Source organism: Dendronephthya gigantea, unplaced genomic scaffold (genome assembly GCF_004324835.1).
Source record: "Dendronephthya gigantea isolate DGI-Jeju-01 unplaced genomic scaffold, DenGig_1.0 000001F, whole genome shotgun sequence".
Taxonomy (NCBI): domain Eukaryota; kingdom Metazoa; phylum Cnidaria; class Anthozoa; order Malacalcyonacea; family Nephtheidae; genus Dendronephthya; species Dendronephthya gigantea.
In genome coordinates, this window is record NW_021163011.1 from 2,065,944 (window position 1) to 2,085,401 (window position 19,458).

General features: G+C 35.6%; 2 protein-coding genes across 2 annotated transcripts; both read right to left on the bottom strand.

The window, feature by feature from the left end:
* Positions 1–3,168: 3,168 nt before the first annotated feature.
* On the bottom strand, positions 3,169–15,040 carry LOC114529539 (cyclic nucleotide-binding domain-containing protein 2-like). Its single transcript, XM_028551358.1, has 19 exons — positions 14,901–15,040; positions 13,711–13,823; positions 12,588–12,857; positions 11,983–12,059; positions 11,101–11,218; positions 10,920–10,994; positions 10,726–10,817; positions 9,995–10,068; positions 8,999–9,087; positions 8,565–8,648; positions 8,217–8,281; positions 7,447–7,524; positions 7,088–7,145; positions 6,065–6,206; positions 5,884–5,999; positions 5,472–5,528; positions 5,190–5,237; positions 4,309–4,398; positions 3,169–3,991 (listed from the first exon to the last, which is right to left on the bottom strand). The coding sequence occupies exons 1-19, from the start codon at positions 14,959–14,961 to the stop codon at positions 3,887–3,889; spliced, it is 1,812 nt and encodes a 603-aa protein (XP_028407159.1). The 5' UTR covers positions 14,962–15,040; the 3' UTR covers positions 3,169–3,886.
* Positions 15,041–16,744: 1,704 nt separating this feature from the next.
* Positions 16,745–19,233, bottom strand: LOC114528001 (pre-rRNA-processing protein TSR2 homolog). The gene is made up of 5 exons (XM_028549637.1): positions 19,046–19,233; positions 18,446–18,537; positions 18,044–18,193; positions 17,799–17,895; positions 16,745–17,539 (listed from the first exon to the last, which is right to left on the bottom strand). Exons 1-5 carry the CDS (start codon positions 19,230–19,232, stop codon positions 17,433–17,435), a joined length of 633 nt encoding a protein of 210 aa, XP_028405438.1. The 5' UTR covers position 19,233; the 3' UTR covers positions 16,745–17,432.
* Between the last annotated feature and the right edge of the window lie 225 nt (positions 19,234–19,458).

Consider the following 19,458-nt stretch of genomic DNA (forward strand, 5'->3'; position numbering starts at 1 on the left):
TTTTTTCACGAAAATTGGACAGGGTGATTTTCTCGAGACTGAAAAAATTTAATTTTTTTCACTTTTTTGAAATTCTCTTAGATTTTTTTTTGAAGAAAAAATATTTTGTCTTGGGCTACCTGTGTCAAGCCAGACACAGGGAGCCCAAGACAGACACAGGTAGCCCAAGACAAAATACTGTTTCTTCAAAAAAAAATCTAAGAGAATTTCAAAAAAGTGAAAAAAATTAAATTTTTTCAGTCTCGAGAAAATCACCCTGTCCAATTTTCGTGAAAAAAAATTAAGGTAAGTAAACATGAGTTTTTTAAAAGCGGGAAATTGTTAATTTTTTTTCCGTCTGACTTTCTTCATTTTCAGGCTTTTTAGAAGACATGTGTTTTTAAAACTTATTTTACTTGTGCGTTTCTTTCAATTTTCAGGTACTTTTGCACGCAATTATTTTTTTTGTGTTTTTTTATTTCAAATTTTTTTCAATTTACAGTCTTTCGGAAAGGCCGAGGAGTCTTTTAATTGTTTTAAACCTTCCAAATCACACCGAAATTTTTCAGGCTAATTTTGTTTCATAGCCAGGAATTGAAACGTTTGTCCTCGGATTGAAAGACGAACGTCTTAACCACTAGACTACCGCGTCATTCGTCGAAAGCTATTGTTCTCTATTTGACCTAATCCTTTTCGATGAATTTTAAATTAAATAGTAATTTCAGTTGGAAAAACCGAACCTTTCCCATGCTGGATTCGAACCTACGCGTACAACCTGGTAGGCCGTAGCCTTAACCGCTGGGCCACCGAAAAAACATTTATATACATATATTAAGGCTGCTATCAACATAAATCCGATGGCCAGGTGGTTAAGGCTAAGGCCTACCATGTTGTAAGGGTGGGTTCGAATCCTGCATGGGAAAGGTTCCATTTTTCCAACTGAAATTACTATTTAATTTAAAATTCATCGAAAAGGATTAGGTCAAATAGAGAACAATAGCTTTCGATAAATGACGCGGTGGTCTAGTGGTTAAGACGTTCGTCTCCCAATTCGAGGACAAACGTTTCAACTCCTGGTGTGATTTCAGTGTGATTTGGAATGTTTAAAACAGGTAAAAGACTTCTCGGCCTTTCCGAAAGACTGTAAATTGAAAAAAATTTGAAATAAAAAAACACAAAAAAATTATTGCGTTCAAAAGTACCTGAAAATTGAAAGAAATTCACAAGTAAAATAAGTTTTAAAAACACATGTCTTCTAAAAAGCCTGAAAATGAAGAAAGTCAGACGGAAAAAAATTAACAATTTCCCGCTTTTAAAAAACTCATGTTTACTTACCTTAATTTTTTTTCACGAAAATTGGACAGGGTGATTTTCTCGAAACTGAAAAAATTTAATTTTTTTCACTTTTTTGAAATTCTCTTAGATTTTTTTTTGAAGAAAAAATATTTTGTCTTGGGCTACCTGTGTCAAGCCAGACACAGGTAGCCCAAGACAGACACAGGTAGCCCAAGACAGACACAGGTAGTCCAAGACAAAATACTTTTTCTTCAAAAAAAAATCTAAGAGAATTTCAAAAAAGTGAAAAAAATTAAATTTTTTCAGTCTCGAGAAAATCACCCTGTCCAATTTTCGTGAAAAAAAATTAAGGTAAGTAAACATGAGTTTTTTAAAAGCGGGAAATTGTTAATTTTTTTTCCGTCTGACTTTCTTCATTTTCAGGCTTTTTAGAAAACATGTGTTTTTAAAACTTATTTTACTTGTGCGTTTCTTTCAATTTTCAGGTACTTTTGAACGCAATTATTTTTTATGTGTTTTTTGATTTCAAATTTTTTTCAATTTACAGTCTTTCGGAAAGGCCGAAAAGTCTTTTAATTGTTTTAAACATTCCAAATCACACCGAAATTTTTCAGGCTAATTTTCTTTCATTGCCAGGAATTGAAACGTTTGTCCTCGGATTGAGAGACGAACGTCTTAACCACTAGACTACCGCGTCATTCGTCGAAAGCTATTGTTCTCTATTTCACCTAATCCTTTTCGATGAATTTTAAATTAAATAGTAATTTCAGTTGGAAAAATGGAACCTTTCCCACGCAGGACTCGAACCCTCCCTCACAACCTAGTAGGCAGTAGCTTTAACCACTGCGCCATCAGATTGTATGTTGATAGAAGTTTTTGCGGTAGCTCAGTGGTTAAGGCTGCGGTTCGAATCCTGCATGGGAAAGGTTTGATTTTTCCAACCGATACTACTTTAATTTAAAATTCTTCGAAAAGGATTAGGTCAAATAGAGAACAATAGCTTTCGACATATGATGTGGTGGTCTAGTGGTTAAGACGTTTGTCCCTCACTCCGACGACAAACGTTTTAACTCCTGGCAATGCAACAAAATTAGCCTGGAAAATTTTGGTGTGATTTGGAAGTTTAAAACAGTTAAAAGACTTCTCGGTCTTTGAGAAAGACTGTAAATTGATAAAAAATTTGAAATTAAAAAAATGGAAAAAAATTATCGCGTTCAAAGGTACCTGAAAATAGAAAGAAAAGCACAAGTAAAAAAGTTTTAAAAACATGTGTCTTCTAAAAGGCCTTAAAATGAAGAAAGTCAGATGGAAAAAAAAATTAAAAATTTTCCGTTTTTAAAAACCTCATGTTTACTTACCTTAATTTTTCTTCACGAAAATTTGACAGGGTGATTTTCCCGAGACTGAAAAAATTCACATTTTTTCACTTTATTTAAATTCTCCGAGATTTTTTTTTGACGAAGAAGTATTTATTCCTGGGCTGCTGTGTCAAGCCAGACTCAAAAAGTGGAAAAAAGTCTGATATGGTCGGTTGTTATGAAATAAAGCACAGCCTTCTACTGTTTCGAGGAAAAATATATGAATGGGGAAGCGGCGCTTATCCTTTGCCAGACGGCATGAATCGCTCTCCATCAATGTGTGGTATAACCTGGGATTTTACACCCAAAGGTAAGAGTCGATGTTCAAGTGACCAGGTGCAGGAGTGTAACGCCTACAAGCAAGAATTTGGAAAATACAATGTTCTCGCTAATAACTGCCACATGTTTGTCAATCCCTTGCATGGAAAGCTTCAATGCATTCAATAAAATGCATTCAATATTTTCTCGTAAAAGTCTTAAGGAAAGCTGTGATGAAAATCTAGTCTATGAAAAGTATTAATAAATCACATGCTTGTACTATTTATTCTTTGTTTAGTTCAGAACATAATACGTATTATCAGAAGTGCAACTAAAGATTATTTTTGTACTAATATATATAAATTTGTGCCTGATGTTCTTAACGACTACGCACTTCGACTGCGTAATTCGACTGCGTGTATTCGTCGACGAATGTAACTGCGTATTTCCATGCACTTAAACCGAGCCACTTCGAAAGGACCTATAGGATGTCTGAATAGTTGAGGTCCAGTGAACTGATAAGGTCGCGAGCTTTCTTCGCTTTGTGTTCAACTTTCTTTGGAATGGGTTAGATCGCTTGTTTTCTCATCGCACACGTTTCACATGTATCCTTCATCGCACTTTGACAACTAACCGTACGCTTTACTGCAGTTTGTTCAGATGTTCAAGAGGTTTTTGCAAGTTGATATCTCCTTTACTGAATGCTCTGTTTGGTTTCGTTGCTGGCAGGTGGGTTGACTACATTCTTGTACGAAACTTTCAAAAAGAAATAGACCAGAGTTCATCACTCATTACGATCATCACTCATTACCATTCTTGCTTTGTTCTCGATAAAGAAGAATCTGTGCCCGCTTTGTCCAACTGACTGCTTTGTCAACGAAAAGAAGGTTTACTTTATATAATTTGGCACGTATAGCACATTTCGTAGGATTATATACTCGCGTATAAAAAATACGCTATGTATAGACCACTAAACCGGCATCGATAATCATCCTTTAAGTCTGTAAAATGTCATTAAGTGTTTGACTTTTATAGAAGTTCCAGTTAGCTTGATCTACCAGACGCTGTTGCAATTCTTCCTGACTTGGGTATGGAGGGATCTGGGGAATGACGTGGGAAATAATTTAAAGTAAACAATAAACATAATATAAAGACAATGATAAAATTAATATCATGTATAAAACTGACATGCTTTAATTCCGTGCAGGAGTACAATATCGCCATTAAATCTGTGAATATAGCTAAGTAAAAGAACTCCAACTCTAAATATGTCCAAGCACTAGGTTTCAGCTCTCAACAATTCAGTTTTTTCAACTTTATAGTCTGAAAGAGGTGACTCAATCACCCTCTTATATACCCAATAAACACGCGAAGATTATGTGGCGAATATTCAATTTGTCAATCAAGACTTAAATACCTGGGCCCTCATTTTTCTTAGTGTGGTTTCACTTGCGTGCCTCAATAACCATTCTTTGGAGATAAGGATGCATTCTCCACCATTGCTTACCTTCGATTGAAAAAAATAATTATTATCTTAAAATTGGAAGTACTTATGTATAGGATACGAACATTAAAGAACATTATATAGAACATTAAAACTATTCATATCAATTCTGCATAGCAGTGGAGTAAATATAATTGGCGGAAACGAAAAATCAGGGAAGAATTTATCTGATTTCAGTATGCGAAAATGTATGAAGTGCTTCTCTTTGAACTCTTGTTGAATGAACATTTGCTTTGCTCGATTTGAAAGCTCGAATTTCATTCTTTAATACCTTCTGATCATGAAGACGTTATAAAGTTGCATAGTATATTAAATATTGAAAGCCCTTTTATGATATGTCAAGCCAGTGCAAGAGAAAAATTGAGGAATTCGATCAAATGGAGCATGGTGGTTGTTCCCCGTGAATATTTTTCATATTGCACTTTCTTCAATATATCACGTTCCAACTTTTGTTTTAAACAACTTAATATTTTTAACTATAGAGATCTCTTTTATTCTCTGCGAAAAAATTCTTATTTGGGACAAAAAATCACAGTAAAAATGATAAACAAACGACGATCGACAGAATAAATGCTCATAACATACTTTGGACGATGCGATACTGCGCCAAAAAGTATATTATGATATTGCTGAACAAACTACAGAAGTCAAGAGATTCATGCATGAGTGAAAGTTTCACTGCTGTGACCCACACAAAACCGAATTAATATTATTTTTAACCCTATTAATTTAACCCTTCTCTAAGTCGCTTTGAACCGATTTACAGGCATTTTGCATGCGAAGAGGTAACCTACCAGATGGCATTGAACAGATTTCGAGTTGAACAGCAGCGACGATAGGCCCTAAAGATATATAGGAGTGATATTTATTATATCGCTGTTACTGCAATTTTTTATTGGGTGCAGGTTAAGGTACAACCATACCTGGTGTGTCAAGAATAAAATTGTGTATTAGACAGGGTATCCATATTAGGACTTTTACTTTTACTTACACCAATCGTTTTCGTCAACGTCAGAATGTAACGTGCTGAGAACGTTAAAATACTCAATGAAATTAGCTAACTATATACGACTTACAAATTGGTCTTTAGGTTTCAACACTTCAACTTGTACCACAATGTACCTGCCTTTCCCCTAAATATAGATCCATATTTCCAAAAAAATGACTTCAAAGACTATTATGCAAGAGATTGACCTCCAATGTATGTCATTTATATCATGTGAAAGACAAGGTTCTCAGATTAAACTGACAATGATATATATAAATTGAAGTTAGCTACACCATGATGCATCATTTTTGCGCGTTATCTCAAATCTGCATGCAGACAGCACGGCTTGAAGATTTCCAGATCAGATGAAGCATCATGCGGGTCCATGCTGTGGGGCTGATACACTTTTTTATCCACCCTCTAAGTTCCACTCGCAGGAGGTCACTGACTTGCAATTCTTATTAGGGTAAACAGTGATTTTAATCTGCATTTTTGCTTACACCATGTTTGCTGTCCGCTTTTATTGTTGCTTGATTTGGCAATTTTTGATCACGCGCTTTAACCTCCGATGTTGCTGTAAGGGGCGGCAGTCCTGCATTTGGCCTCGAGCGGTATTCTAAAGGAAATAAAAATCTTCAAATAATTAATCAAAAACAATTAAAGTGCTTGTTTGTATCATACCTCTACTGATGGTTCTCATCCGTTCAGCTTCACTCATAGAGATCAGTGGGAAGTCATTCGTCAATGGTAATGGTATGTGAGTGTTGGGCCGTTTTGAATCTAGTCTGCGTTTCATTATCTTCGTTAAAACTCGAAATGATCCCTAAATGCAAAGTAAGTTTATTTGAATGTGTCGTTGCTTGCAAACATGGTAGATATCTCTTACTTGACATATATTTCTTGGATGCTCACGCGATTTGCTTAAAAGACGATGTTTTACAGATGCAACTGCATGAATTGACGCATGAATATTATATTGGCGTTAGCTCACATCGTGTTAGCTATGACATGCATTAAGATATGTTGTGTCAGTATTATATCTTGCCATATGTGTGTGGATCAATATGCATGGACACTTCTTTATACCTATAAAAAGTCATTGGCATGTACTATAAATGTCTCTAAAAATATGAAAAAACATATTCCTGGTAAACATCGTATCCTCGCACAGTGAGCATTATACTTCGACAGTTCGACCAACAAAATGAGGAGTATATTCCTTATTTAAAACTCCAGTGAGAAGAAATTTAAAGACCACATAAAGACATATAAGTACACCCCTTTTATGATTTCGCCGATTACGATGTAAGGGGCACTAATTGGTAACATTTGATATGATGGGTGTAAATAAAGTTGAAAGATGAAAGGGACTGTAAAAGTTTACCCCTTCGTAACTTCATTTAATCATTTTGCCTCAACAAGTACCTTCATGGACAGACATCTCTATACTCTCCTCAGTGTCTTTCTGAGGGCTTCCATATGACTTGCATATGACTTTCCTCAGAGGGGGATGGCAATGACAAAAGAGAGAAACAAAGAACTTTTGAAAAGAATGCATAATATATCTATTAAAACAGATTCCTCCCTCGTGATTACCAATTGCAAGGAAATTCCTTTGCATTGTATAAGCAGACTCTTGCTTCTTTTTGTCGGCACCGTACAGAAAACGTCACGTCTAATAGTCTCATATGATAATAGCCTTACCGTTTTCGCGATGTAAATCCAGTCGGACTCACTGTTGTTCACCATAACTAAACCTCGCCTAAATAAGAAAACTCTGATGAAATTCGTCGGTCGATCAATAGTAGATCAATAGACAATCATAAATAAAAGGAATGTAAAATATAACATAACATAAATTATTACTTTTCACTTTCCAGTTTTTGTTAATTGTCAATTAAGTAGTAAGCTATATTATTTTGTCGTTCTAGGATGCATAGATATAATGGAAATTTATAACAATTTCACGTTATATACCGTAGTTTATATATATATATTGTGTGTTTCCTTATTTTTTTAAACTATATATAAACACCATATTTTACTTTTGCATCATGCATCACCTGAAATAATGAAATAGGCAAGCATCTCTTTGTTTACTTAGTTCATTCAAGGGAAGGTCCTTTAGGTAAGAAACTGACCTAATAAAAAAGAAATTTCTTCACAAATTACAAAACAAAAAAAAATCAGATGAAGAACCATGCCGTGGGGTTGAAATTAAAGTCAGAGGTTAATATTTTTATTACTTCATTTTTACGTTAATATTTTACTTCATTTGGCGGCTTCCTAGTTGTCGAATTGTATTTTATTATTTATTGCAATGCCAATGTTCTTTGGCGCAATTCAATTCTCGATGTAACCAGCTGATCTGAGAAAGAAAATTAGCCAATCAGAAGCCACAACCCCGGCAAAACCCAGTTATTATTTCCTTCATTCTTTTCAACTTCTGTACTTCACTGAAACCTTTGACTTGATAATTCCATTGTTTTTACAGAAAGATTTTTATTTTTTAGTGAATTGCGTAATGAAAAAAAAATTGGGTGCCCTAAGGCCTAACTAATTTAAAACTTTTAGACGCAAGGAAACTGACAAACGGCTCATCTCACATGACGACTCACTTTTGTTGTGACGACCTATGACGTCCGGCGTCATCTCAAATCAGCTGGACCAGCGGCCTGGCTAGAAGCGTATTTCAGGAGGGGGTGAACATTCATATAGATTCACCAGTGTTATAAAAGATAAAGAATCATTTTCAAGGGATATCAGTGGAGCACGACACTAACATACAAACGTTCGTCTCAGTGAAAAAACATCATTCATTAAAGCTCCCTACTTTAGGTAACTTATGTGTTCTGGCTCCTTCCTTTCGCCTTCACTCATAAATATATCACAGAAATCCTATAAGGAAGATATCGCCTGTTAAGAAACTGCTTTGCATGCACAGATGACAGGTTTATCCAACGCCAATTAACTGAGATTTCAGTCGTTCTTCCGGATGTTCAAATATTTTCTCGTATTTTAAATCTCTCATTTAGAATAAGTGACAGGTAGGAAAGGAAGAAACAAATTCTTAGGAATAAAAGCTATCCTCATATAGTACGTCAATAGAGTGGCGTAGCTCTATTTTCTCTTGGGCTATGAATAGACAACATCATTTATTAATCTTTGCACGTATATATACCTTTTGCCCTACAGCTAACAACGATACGTCGTCTTTACAAACCACGGTTGCGTTTCTGCATTTGTGATGCAACAAAGCCAATTCCTAAAGATTACAACAATAAAATGCCGTGTAAACATGCAAATTGCAAGCAACTTGTGGAATTCAAATTAACTGGGTTTTTGCCTTTTGCTTTTGTTTTATTTCAGAGAACTGCAACCGTTAAGAAATTATTTAGCTTATTTAAGTTACTCTCTCAAATATACTTTGCATTCTTTGTGGATGATTGAAGCTTAACTCTCAGTGAATTGCAATTTGTTTGTATCCTAATGCACGATTTTAATGCACAGTTTCAAATATAAACGGAGTTCTCAATCTGCTAGGACTGTCAATGAAGCATGTATATTAAGTGAATGAAAGTCGAATTCTCCATGCAAATTATCCATGTGCCTTACCCCAAAGCTGGCCCCTTTTCCTAAACGAGCAACTCTTTTTGTCCTCTCTTTACCATCTTGCCTTATGTAAAACGTCTTATTGATCAAGACTAAAATATGTGTAAAACATATAAATAATAGCCCCATTTACACTACACTCGATTTACTGGCACGGCACGACTAAAATGGGTACCCGTGCCCACTTCATCCGTGCCCGGCCATTGTTTTGGTACCCTGAGCACTAGTAAAATTGGGCACGGGTACCCATTTTAGCCGTGCCGTGCCAATAAATCGAGTGTAGTGTAAATGGGGCTAATGACGCCTGTCTGGACAGTCTGGGGCCGGTTGTATCAAGCCCGTTTAGCTTAAACGGTGAATAAGTCAAAATTAAATAACACTCTTACATCTCTCTTGAATAAGTCAACTTAAGTATTATGCACTGAATATGTAGTTGTAAACAATATCTTTGTATTAAGGTTGGAAACATTTAGTTTGCTGGTTTAGTAAAACGATAGACTTGCTTTCTATTTTGAACTTAACCACCGTTTAAGCTAAACGGGCTTGATACAACCGGCCCCTGGTCGACAACCCGCATTATATATAGGGCCTGTAAACATTTTCATTGACCGCGATATATTTTAGGGCGAAGGCCTTTTTTGACTGATCCCAAAACCGAGTGCTGCAAACAAAAGTGTTTGCATTAAATTCATTCAAATTAACATTTTAAAAGCATTTTTATTGGATAAAACCCTCGCAGCGAGCTTCCGAATTTGCCCTTGCGAATTGCGATGATTGAAAAAGAGCTGTAAATCAGTGCATGAGTGCATGGATTGCATGCTTATTTATATTTGGGAGCATTATAGTTAAGATATATTGTATAAGTACATGTTCGAATTTACACAATTTGTTATGTGTACAAGAAAGTTATGACTTCTTCTAAGTTCCAAGTAAGTTTATCAGTTTCATTTCATGCACTGTAAACAATTTACTACCAAACATTATATGACAATTTCTTACCAATCCCTGAGAGAATAAAGTAAAAGCACTCGGCTTGGTGACCTTGACGTATTATCATTCGACCTTCCTCGAATCTAAGGGATATGCACAAACAGTTCAATAATAAATTTATTTAACAATGCTGCATGGAGAAAACGACAACGTGACACACGTAAGGCTGAGTTAAGACTGTGTGCCTGGCATAGTGTGCGACACTTTTCTAATAATAATAATAATAATAATATACAATATTTATACAGGTTTACTTGATCAGCTAACCAGAGTATAGCTGCTATCATTCAAGGACCTGTTAAACTAAGTATTAACTAACCTATCTGGCGATTAGGTTGAACGTGACGCTCCCAAATTAAATTGGGAACGTTACGCTTAAATTAAATTGGTTGAACGTGACGCTTCCAAGATCCGGGGCACTACCTCCTTGATAATATGCAGATTTACATGACGCGGCATGTCCATATTAGGTGCATTGCGCCATTTACTTGCGATTTTTACGTCCTTAACGTTCACGAGATCACGTCCCCTTGCTAAATCTGTTTGATCTTCGTTCTCTTGCATGCATGTTATTGGCCGTTACTGTCGTTTCTGTTAGTCCCCCCGCAATGGTTTTGTCGAGAATTATATTTACAAATGCGTGATGCGGAAACGTAATGCGGAAATATTAGTAAACAATGAAGCAGAACCAAAGGGTAGAACCAACGAAACGACCAAACGTAAATGCATAATCTTTTTACCTTTCATACCAACAAACTGAAATAAGCTGTCTTTGCATTTTCAATGGATATTCGTTAAAGGCAGGAACACTTGCCTTCACAGCCTTCATTGCCTGTGTAGAAAAAACAGAAACATGAAATGGAATTCTTCATTTTCGGATGGTTCAGATAATTGCTTTCATGGTATAACATAAGCAAAAGCGTTCCATCGTTACCGTTTGAATTTGTTCACTTGTGCGACTTGATGGATTCAATGAGAGCAAATATATCGCATCTTTAGTTAGAGGAACCTAATGTGGAAGTCATAACGAGGTGAAATTCATGTGATCAATTTGCGATGTCAACTGCGCGGGAGCAATTAAAATAAAATTAGGGAATCGTACAACAGAAATCTACCTCTTTCAACGCTTTGAAATCAAGAGGATCAAAAATTGTCTCGACTTTTGCGTTATCAATCTTGTCCTCAATCATTTCTTCAACTGCAACTGTCAGAGATGAACCTTTACAACAGAATCTAAACATTTACAGGAAATGAATGAAATTTATCCAATCCAAAATAAAGATGTGATATTTTCACAATTTAATGATTTCCGCAAGTAATTGATATTAGCAGAAACAAAAAATTGAACGATAAATATTATGCTATAAATCTTGAAACTAAATGTCTCAATTTTAAGGAATTTTATAACAGCTTCTGCACATTGGTTTAAATTTTCAAATGTTTCATATTTTTAATATTCATTAGGGCGGTCTTAATACACTATGCAATTTTCCTTGCAACTTGCATTGCTACCCCTGGGGCATCTAAAGTTGTCAAATCCGAACATTTCTTACGATCCGCTACATTTTCATAGCATTTGAACACTCTTTACAAATTAACATCCCTCAAAATTATAATTGCATTGCAAGTTGCAAGGAAAATTGCATAGCGTAACAGCGCCTTTAAACAAAGGTAAATCAATATTGTGGTTGCAATACGGGACAGTATAGACAACAATTCAGGTCGAACCTACGCTTATATGCGATGCCGGTGCAATGCTCTTGCCACTGAGTATTGCACAACTGTTCCTGGCTTGAATTTAAAGTGTGTATAATTTCACTCGAAATTAAGACCCTTTAAAAACCTCTAGAATCTACCTGCATCGAGTGAAGTGCCAAAAATCATAATAGATAACAATTCATTTCAAAAATTCTCAAAGTGTATAAACGTTTAAGCGCTTGCATGTTTGCATTATTACGCAGCTGAGGCCCCTTTAGAATTATCTAGCGTTAAAATACCTCTGATAGAGCAATTTTACTCTCACCAACAGCCTGACAAGATGAGCGATGCGTCTGAACCTTTGTAGAGGATCTATCTGAAATGCAAAGAACGCCAATGACAACGATGAGAAATCTTCTTCGACAAAATTTGGGTTGGCTACATTTTCATCATTTAAGTACTCACTAATTTTCTATCACGCCGGTCGAATATACCATATGCATGTATATATTTGACCTGTACTAATATTTTATCACCAAGGTGGTCAAATATTATAATGATATTCCTGTACAGTTGACCTATACCACTGTCGAATTCGACCCGCACTATTTTTTATCACCAAGGTCGAACATATCATATACCTGTTTTATACCAGTATATATTTGACAACATATTATACCGGTACTCCCGATTATTCATGTTCTATTTAGTTATTATTGTTTAAATATGCCTCAAAAGTTCTTCATGCATTTTGGGAGGGCTAAGCTTCCCTGCCACCCTGCATAGCAAATTTACTACTACGTCCTTATAAAAAAGATTGAATATATCTCGTGCACCCCACCTAATAACCATGCACAGTGATTGTACACACAGGTTTTCAGAAAATTATATACAGAATAATTACCTTCAGTTCTCTTCCTATCACTTCGGAAAGTCGAAATACATTTCTGTAGCTTGAAAGGCGTGATAGACACAGGCAATCAGTGTCGTCACTTTGCCCGCTTGAATTTGCAATTTCTTGTTCTGAATGATCTGTTTCATCACCGGCAGACTTTTTTAGGCTTTCAACAAGTTTGTCGACTAGATCATTTCTTCCACGTCTGCCATCCAGGGAATTTGCGAGATCTACGTTACTACTCCGACGTTTTTTTACTTCTTTTGATCTTTTTGTATGCTAAAAAATCCAAACGCCAGTTAGATTCCTCACTCGTTGGGGTTCCGACTGAGACGGAACGACGAATCGAAAGAAAATGTTTAGAAGCATGTCACATATAACGCAAAAATTTCGTGATATTTTTTGCCACCTACATCGGAGCTAGATGGAACTTAGACACAAAGTCAAAGAACCGCGTCTTCTTATCATTACTCAGGTTGTGTTCGCACTCCAGGCAAATACATGCAGTGGAATCATATACTTGCTGACAGATTGAAATAACTCGCAATAAACATCAGAGGTCGGTTGTTCGAAAGGCGTTTAGCTTAAACGGTGGATAAGCCAAAGTTTAAAAATACTCTCATGGATCTAGTGGATCTTGTGAATGACTGAACTTGTAGCTTATGCGTTTAATTTGTACTTGCATTGAAAAATAAACTTTTTACATCAAAATATTTCAACTCGGTTGTTCAATGAATCGATAATCTATTTTTCCATTTTGAACTTGTCCACCGTTTAAGCTAAACGCCTTTCGAACAACCGGCCCCAGTCTGAGTTTCAAACATTTCTATTTACATTATGCATTCTTATGAAAAGGTCCATTACAGTTATATATATATACATGAAACCAAGAGTGAAAACTAAAAATATGTCAAGATAAAAACTAAATAAAGCGAGACCACGGTTGTTGTTGTGCTCTTTTTTACCAAAACAACTGACAGTGGTTGAGTGGCCTACCCATATAAAATTTCTGCATGGAATACTATAATATCAGTAATCAATTTTCTGTTTCCCGTTCTGACAGTTATTCGAATAAACAGCCAAAATTGGGAGTACCGTATAGGATCAGTGACTGCATGTGTTACTAACTTACATTAAGTTTCTGCGCCACAAGTGCCCATTTAGACGTCTTCGCCTGCGCTGGTTGTAAATCTGGAATGGCTTGTATAACTGAGCTGCGCCTCGATGAGTTATTACAAATGTTCACTAAAAAAAATGACAACAGAAACATGCGTAAATTTGACGAGTTAAGTCAGGGTGTAAAAAAACCATTAATAATTCCGAGGGGCCTAGGATTTTTTGTTATTGATCAGAAGCGAACTTAGCGAACGTATATATAACATATTAAGTGGTTTTGCAGCTTTTTTATACACCCTGTATAATACGAAATTATAATATGAGACAAGATCTCCACGTTCGCCACTTCGAAATCGTGTTTACATCTGAATATTGCCAGGCTGCCTCCTTTCTTGAAATAACAGATTCAGGTGTTCAAACGGTAAAAATGGATGACAATTTGGCCGGTTCTAGTGTTCTACATGTTCATTTGCGAGGAAACCGGACTGCACGATCCCAATTCGTCCGGTTCCATGCAGGTGAACATGCATGGCCTCAGCCAACCTATACCAAAATTGCTATCGTGGAAATGTATACGATAGCTATATATACAGTATATAGCCAAATGTTTCAGTTGGGTAGAACTGCATGTTAGCTAGAAAGTAGAATCATTATTTTGCCTGCATCTCCAAATACCGATATACGAAATAGATCTGCGTGTGGGACCTGAACACCCTGCGTACGTAACTTACATACCCAGAGGAGGAATGACCATGAAGTTTTGGTATATATATATATAGCAGTTATTTTGTGAATCCTAATTTACCAGGCTATACCTGACTCAAATCTTTATATGCATACACACTAGGTAGTACGTATATATTGTGCTAAGTATACGCATACGCTAATAATTACAGAATTGTTTTGATTGTCGCATGTAAACATGCATGCATATACACGATAATTGACAGATTATAGTTGAACTACGATTATATAGGCGATACGAACGTCTTTGCTAAATTTCTTAAACCAATCAATAATGCTGCCTCCTGACATACATACGTTTCTGGAGAATGCATGCCGCCTGCTTGATAAGTTGTACTTGAGAATCTCGTTCAATGATGAGAATGCATGTGTGCCTGGTTACCGCATCGTATTAGATAACAACCGACTGTGGCGCCTGCAACTATATACCAAAAATTGTACTATGAATATCTATACAATTACCTTTAGATAGAGAAATGCTAATGTCGTTATCTTGTTCAGTTTTTTCGCTATTTCCACTCATTGCCTGTCGGTACGACGTCCAAAATTACTTCAGTTACGCTGCGTGCGTTGACAAGGTACTCTTTGCCACTGACGAAGTGATGAACACTTCGCTAAACAAAACACAGTTTTACTAATCGGTTTTAATTAAGAGTGATTGGGAAGTTTGTATTTGTGACGCAAATATACAACTGAGGCTGTATGTTTAATAATAACGCAAAGGCTGTGTTTAATTGTATTTGACAATATTCTATTTGTATGTTTAATTTTATTAGCTAGTATATGCGCATGAATTCAGTATCGCTTCGTTCCGACAAACATTTCGATACTAAGCGGCTATGTGCACATGCACGGTAAGGTTTTCCGGCGAGCGTTTTCACATTCGTTTTTATGCCAAAACGGTTTCAAACAACGTCAATTTACAATTGAAGTTGAAGCAAATTTTTAATATAAAGCATATTTTTCCTTGAACTGTGTGGACAAGGCGTCAAAACAATATAGACAAAATTTTGAAAACGCCCGAAAACGACGCTTGTGTGCACATAGTCATAGTCATAGACTTTTTTGTCTATTTTATAGTCAGTTTAGTCTTTAGACGCCCTGTCCACACGATCCAAGGAAAAGTATGCCTAATGTGTCAAATTAGCTTCAACGTTTATTGTAAATTGACGGTGTTTGAAACCGTTTTGGTATTAAAACTAATGTGAAAACGCGTTACCCTATATTGCACGCCCATCCAACATATTGACGATATTTTAAAAAAAGGTTTGCTTGATACATCGATGCATTAATGAAACAAGGCTGAACAATTCAATTGAAAACTGGTTAATCGTCTCCAATGGGCAAAACCACGCTCAACATCGTAGGCAGATTTTCATATATTTGCATGTATGTACATGCATGTATACTCTAAAATGATTCCGTTTGATTAGGTTACATGGATTATATTACTGATTAGGGAATAAAGAACTTAACACATTACAATTAAAGATGATAATACCCGCGAAGAGTGTGTCTGTGTAATAAATTAAATATGCTTCAAAACTATCGACAGTTGTGATAATGAAAATGATCGATTTGTCAGCAGTTAATATAATTTCTGCACAATAGAAATAAATATTGTTGAGCTGCTGTTTGTTTTGTTATCGCGTTTAGCAGAAATCGCGCCTTTGAACTGAACTGAACTGAACGTTTTTCTCAGCGTATTTTAAATTCGACGAACAAGCTAGTATTTCGACTCTTTATACAGCGATGTCTCGAAATAAATTCTCGTTTAACTACAGATATTTGCTTAATATGCGATTTCAGACATAATCTACGAGGTTTATGCTCGTTGACGATTGAAATACCCATGACTGCTGCGTTATATACATTGAATTAAAACACATTATTCCTTGTATTTTTTTCTTTTAAACCTATATTTTCTTTGCCGGTTAGAGAGATACGCAGGACTGCATAAAATCAAGATCTCTTCTGAATTCATATGCATCCATATGGAATCAAAAAGACCAGATCTTGATTTACACCCTAGTCCTTTTAATCTTGCGGTTTTAGTGAAAATCACCAACTTTGAGCCTCTCAAAGTCATGAAGATGAAATTTTCGACCTATCAAATATTGCAAAAGTTCTTAAAATCATCTACTGAACTATCTAAGTCTATTTCCCCAAACATAATAAAGGCTAACTAAAAGTTATGTCAATCTTGCCTGTTTTTCGCATTTTATTACAAAATACGAGTTTTTTTTAAATTATGACGAAAACTCTTGTGGATTTTTTAGCATTTTATTACAATATATGGCTATATACTGTATAATATATCTAGCTATATTTCTGGTTCCAAAAAAGATAAATAACATGTATATTTTGCAATTTCGTCATTTAATAACATGCTGATTTTAAACACGAATGTACTGGAATCGACATCGCATGATACAATGACCCCGTACGTAATTCCACTGCTTAGCCCTAATCCTGCATTCTTTACTAACCACCAGTCTGTATCAAATAATCCCTTATATCTAATTTAATGATAAAACGTTTCCATTATATATTGGTAAAAGTTGAAATCTACTTGCTCCAATAAGAACTTAATTCTGCGTTTGGATTCATTTTTACATAAAAATGTTCGTCATGTACTGCGATTGAGTACGGAGAGGTTCTAGAAATTTGGAAATGCTCTGTAGCTATCACCTGTGGCAGGTCCTCGTTTCGCGAAGATAAGGTGATGAAATCCAACAAATTAGAAAGGCAGGTGATGAAATCCAACAAATTAGAAAGACAGGTGATGAAATCCAACAAATTAGAAAGGCAGGTGATGAAATCCAACAAATAAAAGCACTGACTTGAAGCTCGTTTCTGTTCGACCTGTGTATACCTTTTTTGCGTAATTTCACAGCGCTGTACAACGACAGTACAAGCAACTTGCAAATTTCAACGTACTTCAAGACTGTAGTGCTGCATGAACGGTATGATTGAATACATTTAATGGGTTACTTATGATCTTTTTTTTCTGCTATGACCCCGTTCCACAACTACCCATCCTTCGTCTTCCTCGCCACGTTTTGCGTCATCACACGAGGCATTATTTGTCCTGGTTAAACCTGAAGACAAAAATAACAATAAACAGTTTGCAATGCTCATCCTTCAATTGTCATGACACTACACTTGGTTGCTTTGGTGCCATTGTAATTTTTGAATAAAAATCAAAACACAAAATAACACAAAATCGAGCCTCTTTCTCCGTCCTCACTTTAAATTTGTTCTTATAAAATATAAAGACCTGTCCTCACATTAAATTTGTTCTTATAAAATAATTGCAGCAACAAAAATTTTCCACACAATGGGTTTCACATACTGTACCTGAACTATTGTCCTCAGAAACAGCTGTTGTTTTTTTGGCTGAATGCAAACTTCTGGCATCTGTGAGTTGCAATTCTTCAAGTTGTTCTGCAACCTCCTAAAAGTTATAATTGTTGTTAAGTTGATTGAACTTGTTTAGAGCCCTTTTCCATGTTACTTTTCAGGGGTGCATGTTACTGGCATAAAGCCATCAACGCGAAGTCATTTTCCAGAGTATTATGATGTTCATAAGAAGAAAAACTTACGCCATTTTCTTGCATTTCCACATCATCATTATTACCATCTTCATATTTCACATTCATTTTCGGTAATCTTATAGAGTTCATTTCTTCAGCTACCTTCACATGTTCTCCTTTCTTGCAAAGTTGATAATAATGGCACAGTTTTTCAGAAACCTTCAAATAGTAATTATGAGAAATATATATAGCATTTTATACATGAGAAATGATATATTTCATACATGAGAATTGTTTATTTGAGAAATGCAATATATAAACATTTAGTACAATTCCTTTACAATTACCATTTTTTTAAGCAGTTGTGTTTAAACACAGACTTTCTACTTCAGGTTGCATTATTTTGCAGGACCCAGTCAAGGTTATCAAGGCAAATGCATTTGACATTCATTTTTTACATATGTATCATACCTTTGCAAGGCTGCCATCTTCAATTATGACATTAAATTCATTAGTTAATATCTCTGCCAAATAATCTTCAATGTCCACAGGATCTAGTGAGCCTATAATAAAGCATTATAATTTATAAGATTAACAACCAACCATACAGGATTCGTGATAAAAATTGCCTCTCATGAAGATAATTATGAATAAAATTGAGCTGCCCAATGTGAGGTCCCAGTGCTGTCCAAAAACAAGTCTTTAATGAGGTAACCACGAAAAACTTCTATACTTATTAGACAGCATTAGCAATGACACTAGGTAAACATCATTTCGGTATACATCATATGATTCAAATAATTCAACAAGATTTCATTAATCGTGCCATTATTATACTTGAGACACAATAAAGGTCTGTTCACAACAATTCACTTCTGATGGATGTTTTATAGTCTGTTGTCTTGTAATGTATGTATATGAGCAGCAAATCCACTGAAGCCGACTATTGCTTCATCAATAACCAACTATATTCCATACGAAGTGAATTTAATAGACCCAACCAAATTGGGTCGTGTGAACAGACCTTTACAGTATTAATGTGTCTTACAGTATTAATGTATACATACATACCATTTTCCATAAATACATTGTATATAACCTCTTGTAACCATCTCTCCTTCTCCCTACTGTATTGTCCTCCAAAACATTGCTCTACGGACACACGAATCGCTGGCCAGTTCCCCAAAACAAACTGCACTGAACTCATAAAAACTTCTCTACTAGCGGCTAAAGACAGCAGTTTCACATTGGCCGCCATATTGAATTCACACCATTAGAAGTCTGGGCACTACTGGTCAGTATTACCTGCCAGTCAGTCCAGTGATTACCAATTACCTCAAATCAGTGAACTGCCTCAAATACATATTGTCCAATTAAAATACGCCATTTTGGCCACGCGCCGATTAAATTTATCATGGTATTTCGGTATTTACTAGTAGATACTACGTTCTACCATTATTGTGCCCAGCGCTGTCCTTCACAAC

What these genes read in the sequence shown, in the direction of transcription:
- LOC114529539 (XM_028551358.1), bottom strand. Translation starts at nt 14,961, where the DNA reads ATGAGTGGAAATAGCGAAAAAACTGAACAAGATAACGACATTAGCATT. An exon ending in AAGCGGACAGCAAACATGGT is followed by an intron (nt 5,529 to 5,883) that starts GTAAGCAAAAAT and finishes ATCTATATTTAG; the next exon opens with GGGAAAGGCAGGTACATTGT. An exon ending in TGAAACCTAAAGACCAATTT is followed by an intron (nt 5,238 to 5,471) that starts GTAAGTCGTATA and finishes ATATATCTTTAG; the next exon opens with GGCCTATCGTCGCTGCTGTT.
- LOC114528001 (XM_028549637.1), bottom strand. Translation starts at nt 19,232, where the DNA reads ATGGCGGCCAATGTGAAACTGCTGTCTTTAGCCGCTAGTAGAGAAGTT. An exon ending in CAATGTATTTATGGAAAATG is followed by an intron (nt 18,538 to 19,045) that starts GTATGTATGTAT and finishes GCTTTATTATAG; the next exon opens with GCTCACTAGATCCTGTGGAC. An exon ending in AAGATGGCAGCCTTGCAAAG is followed by an intron (nt 18,194 to 18,445) that starts GTATGATACATA and finishes TACTATTTGAAG; the next exon opens with GTTTCTGAAAAACTGTGCCA.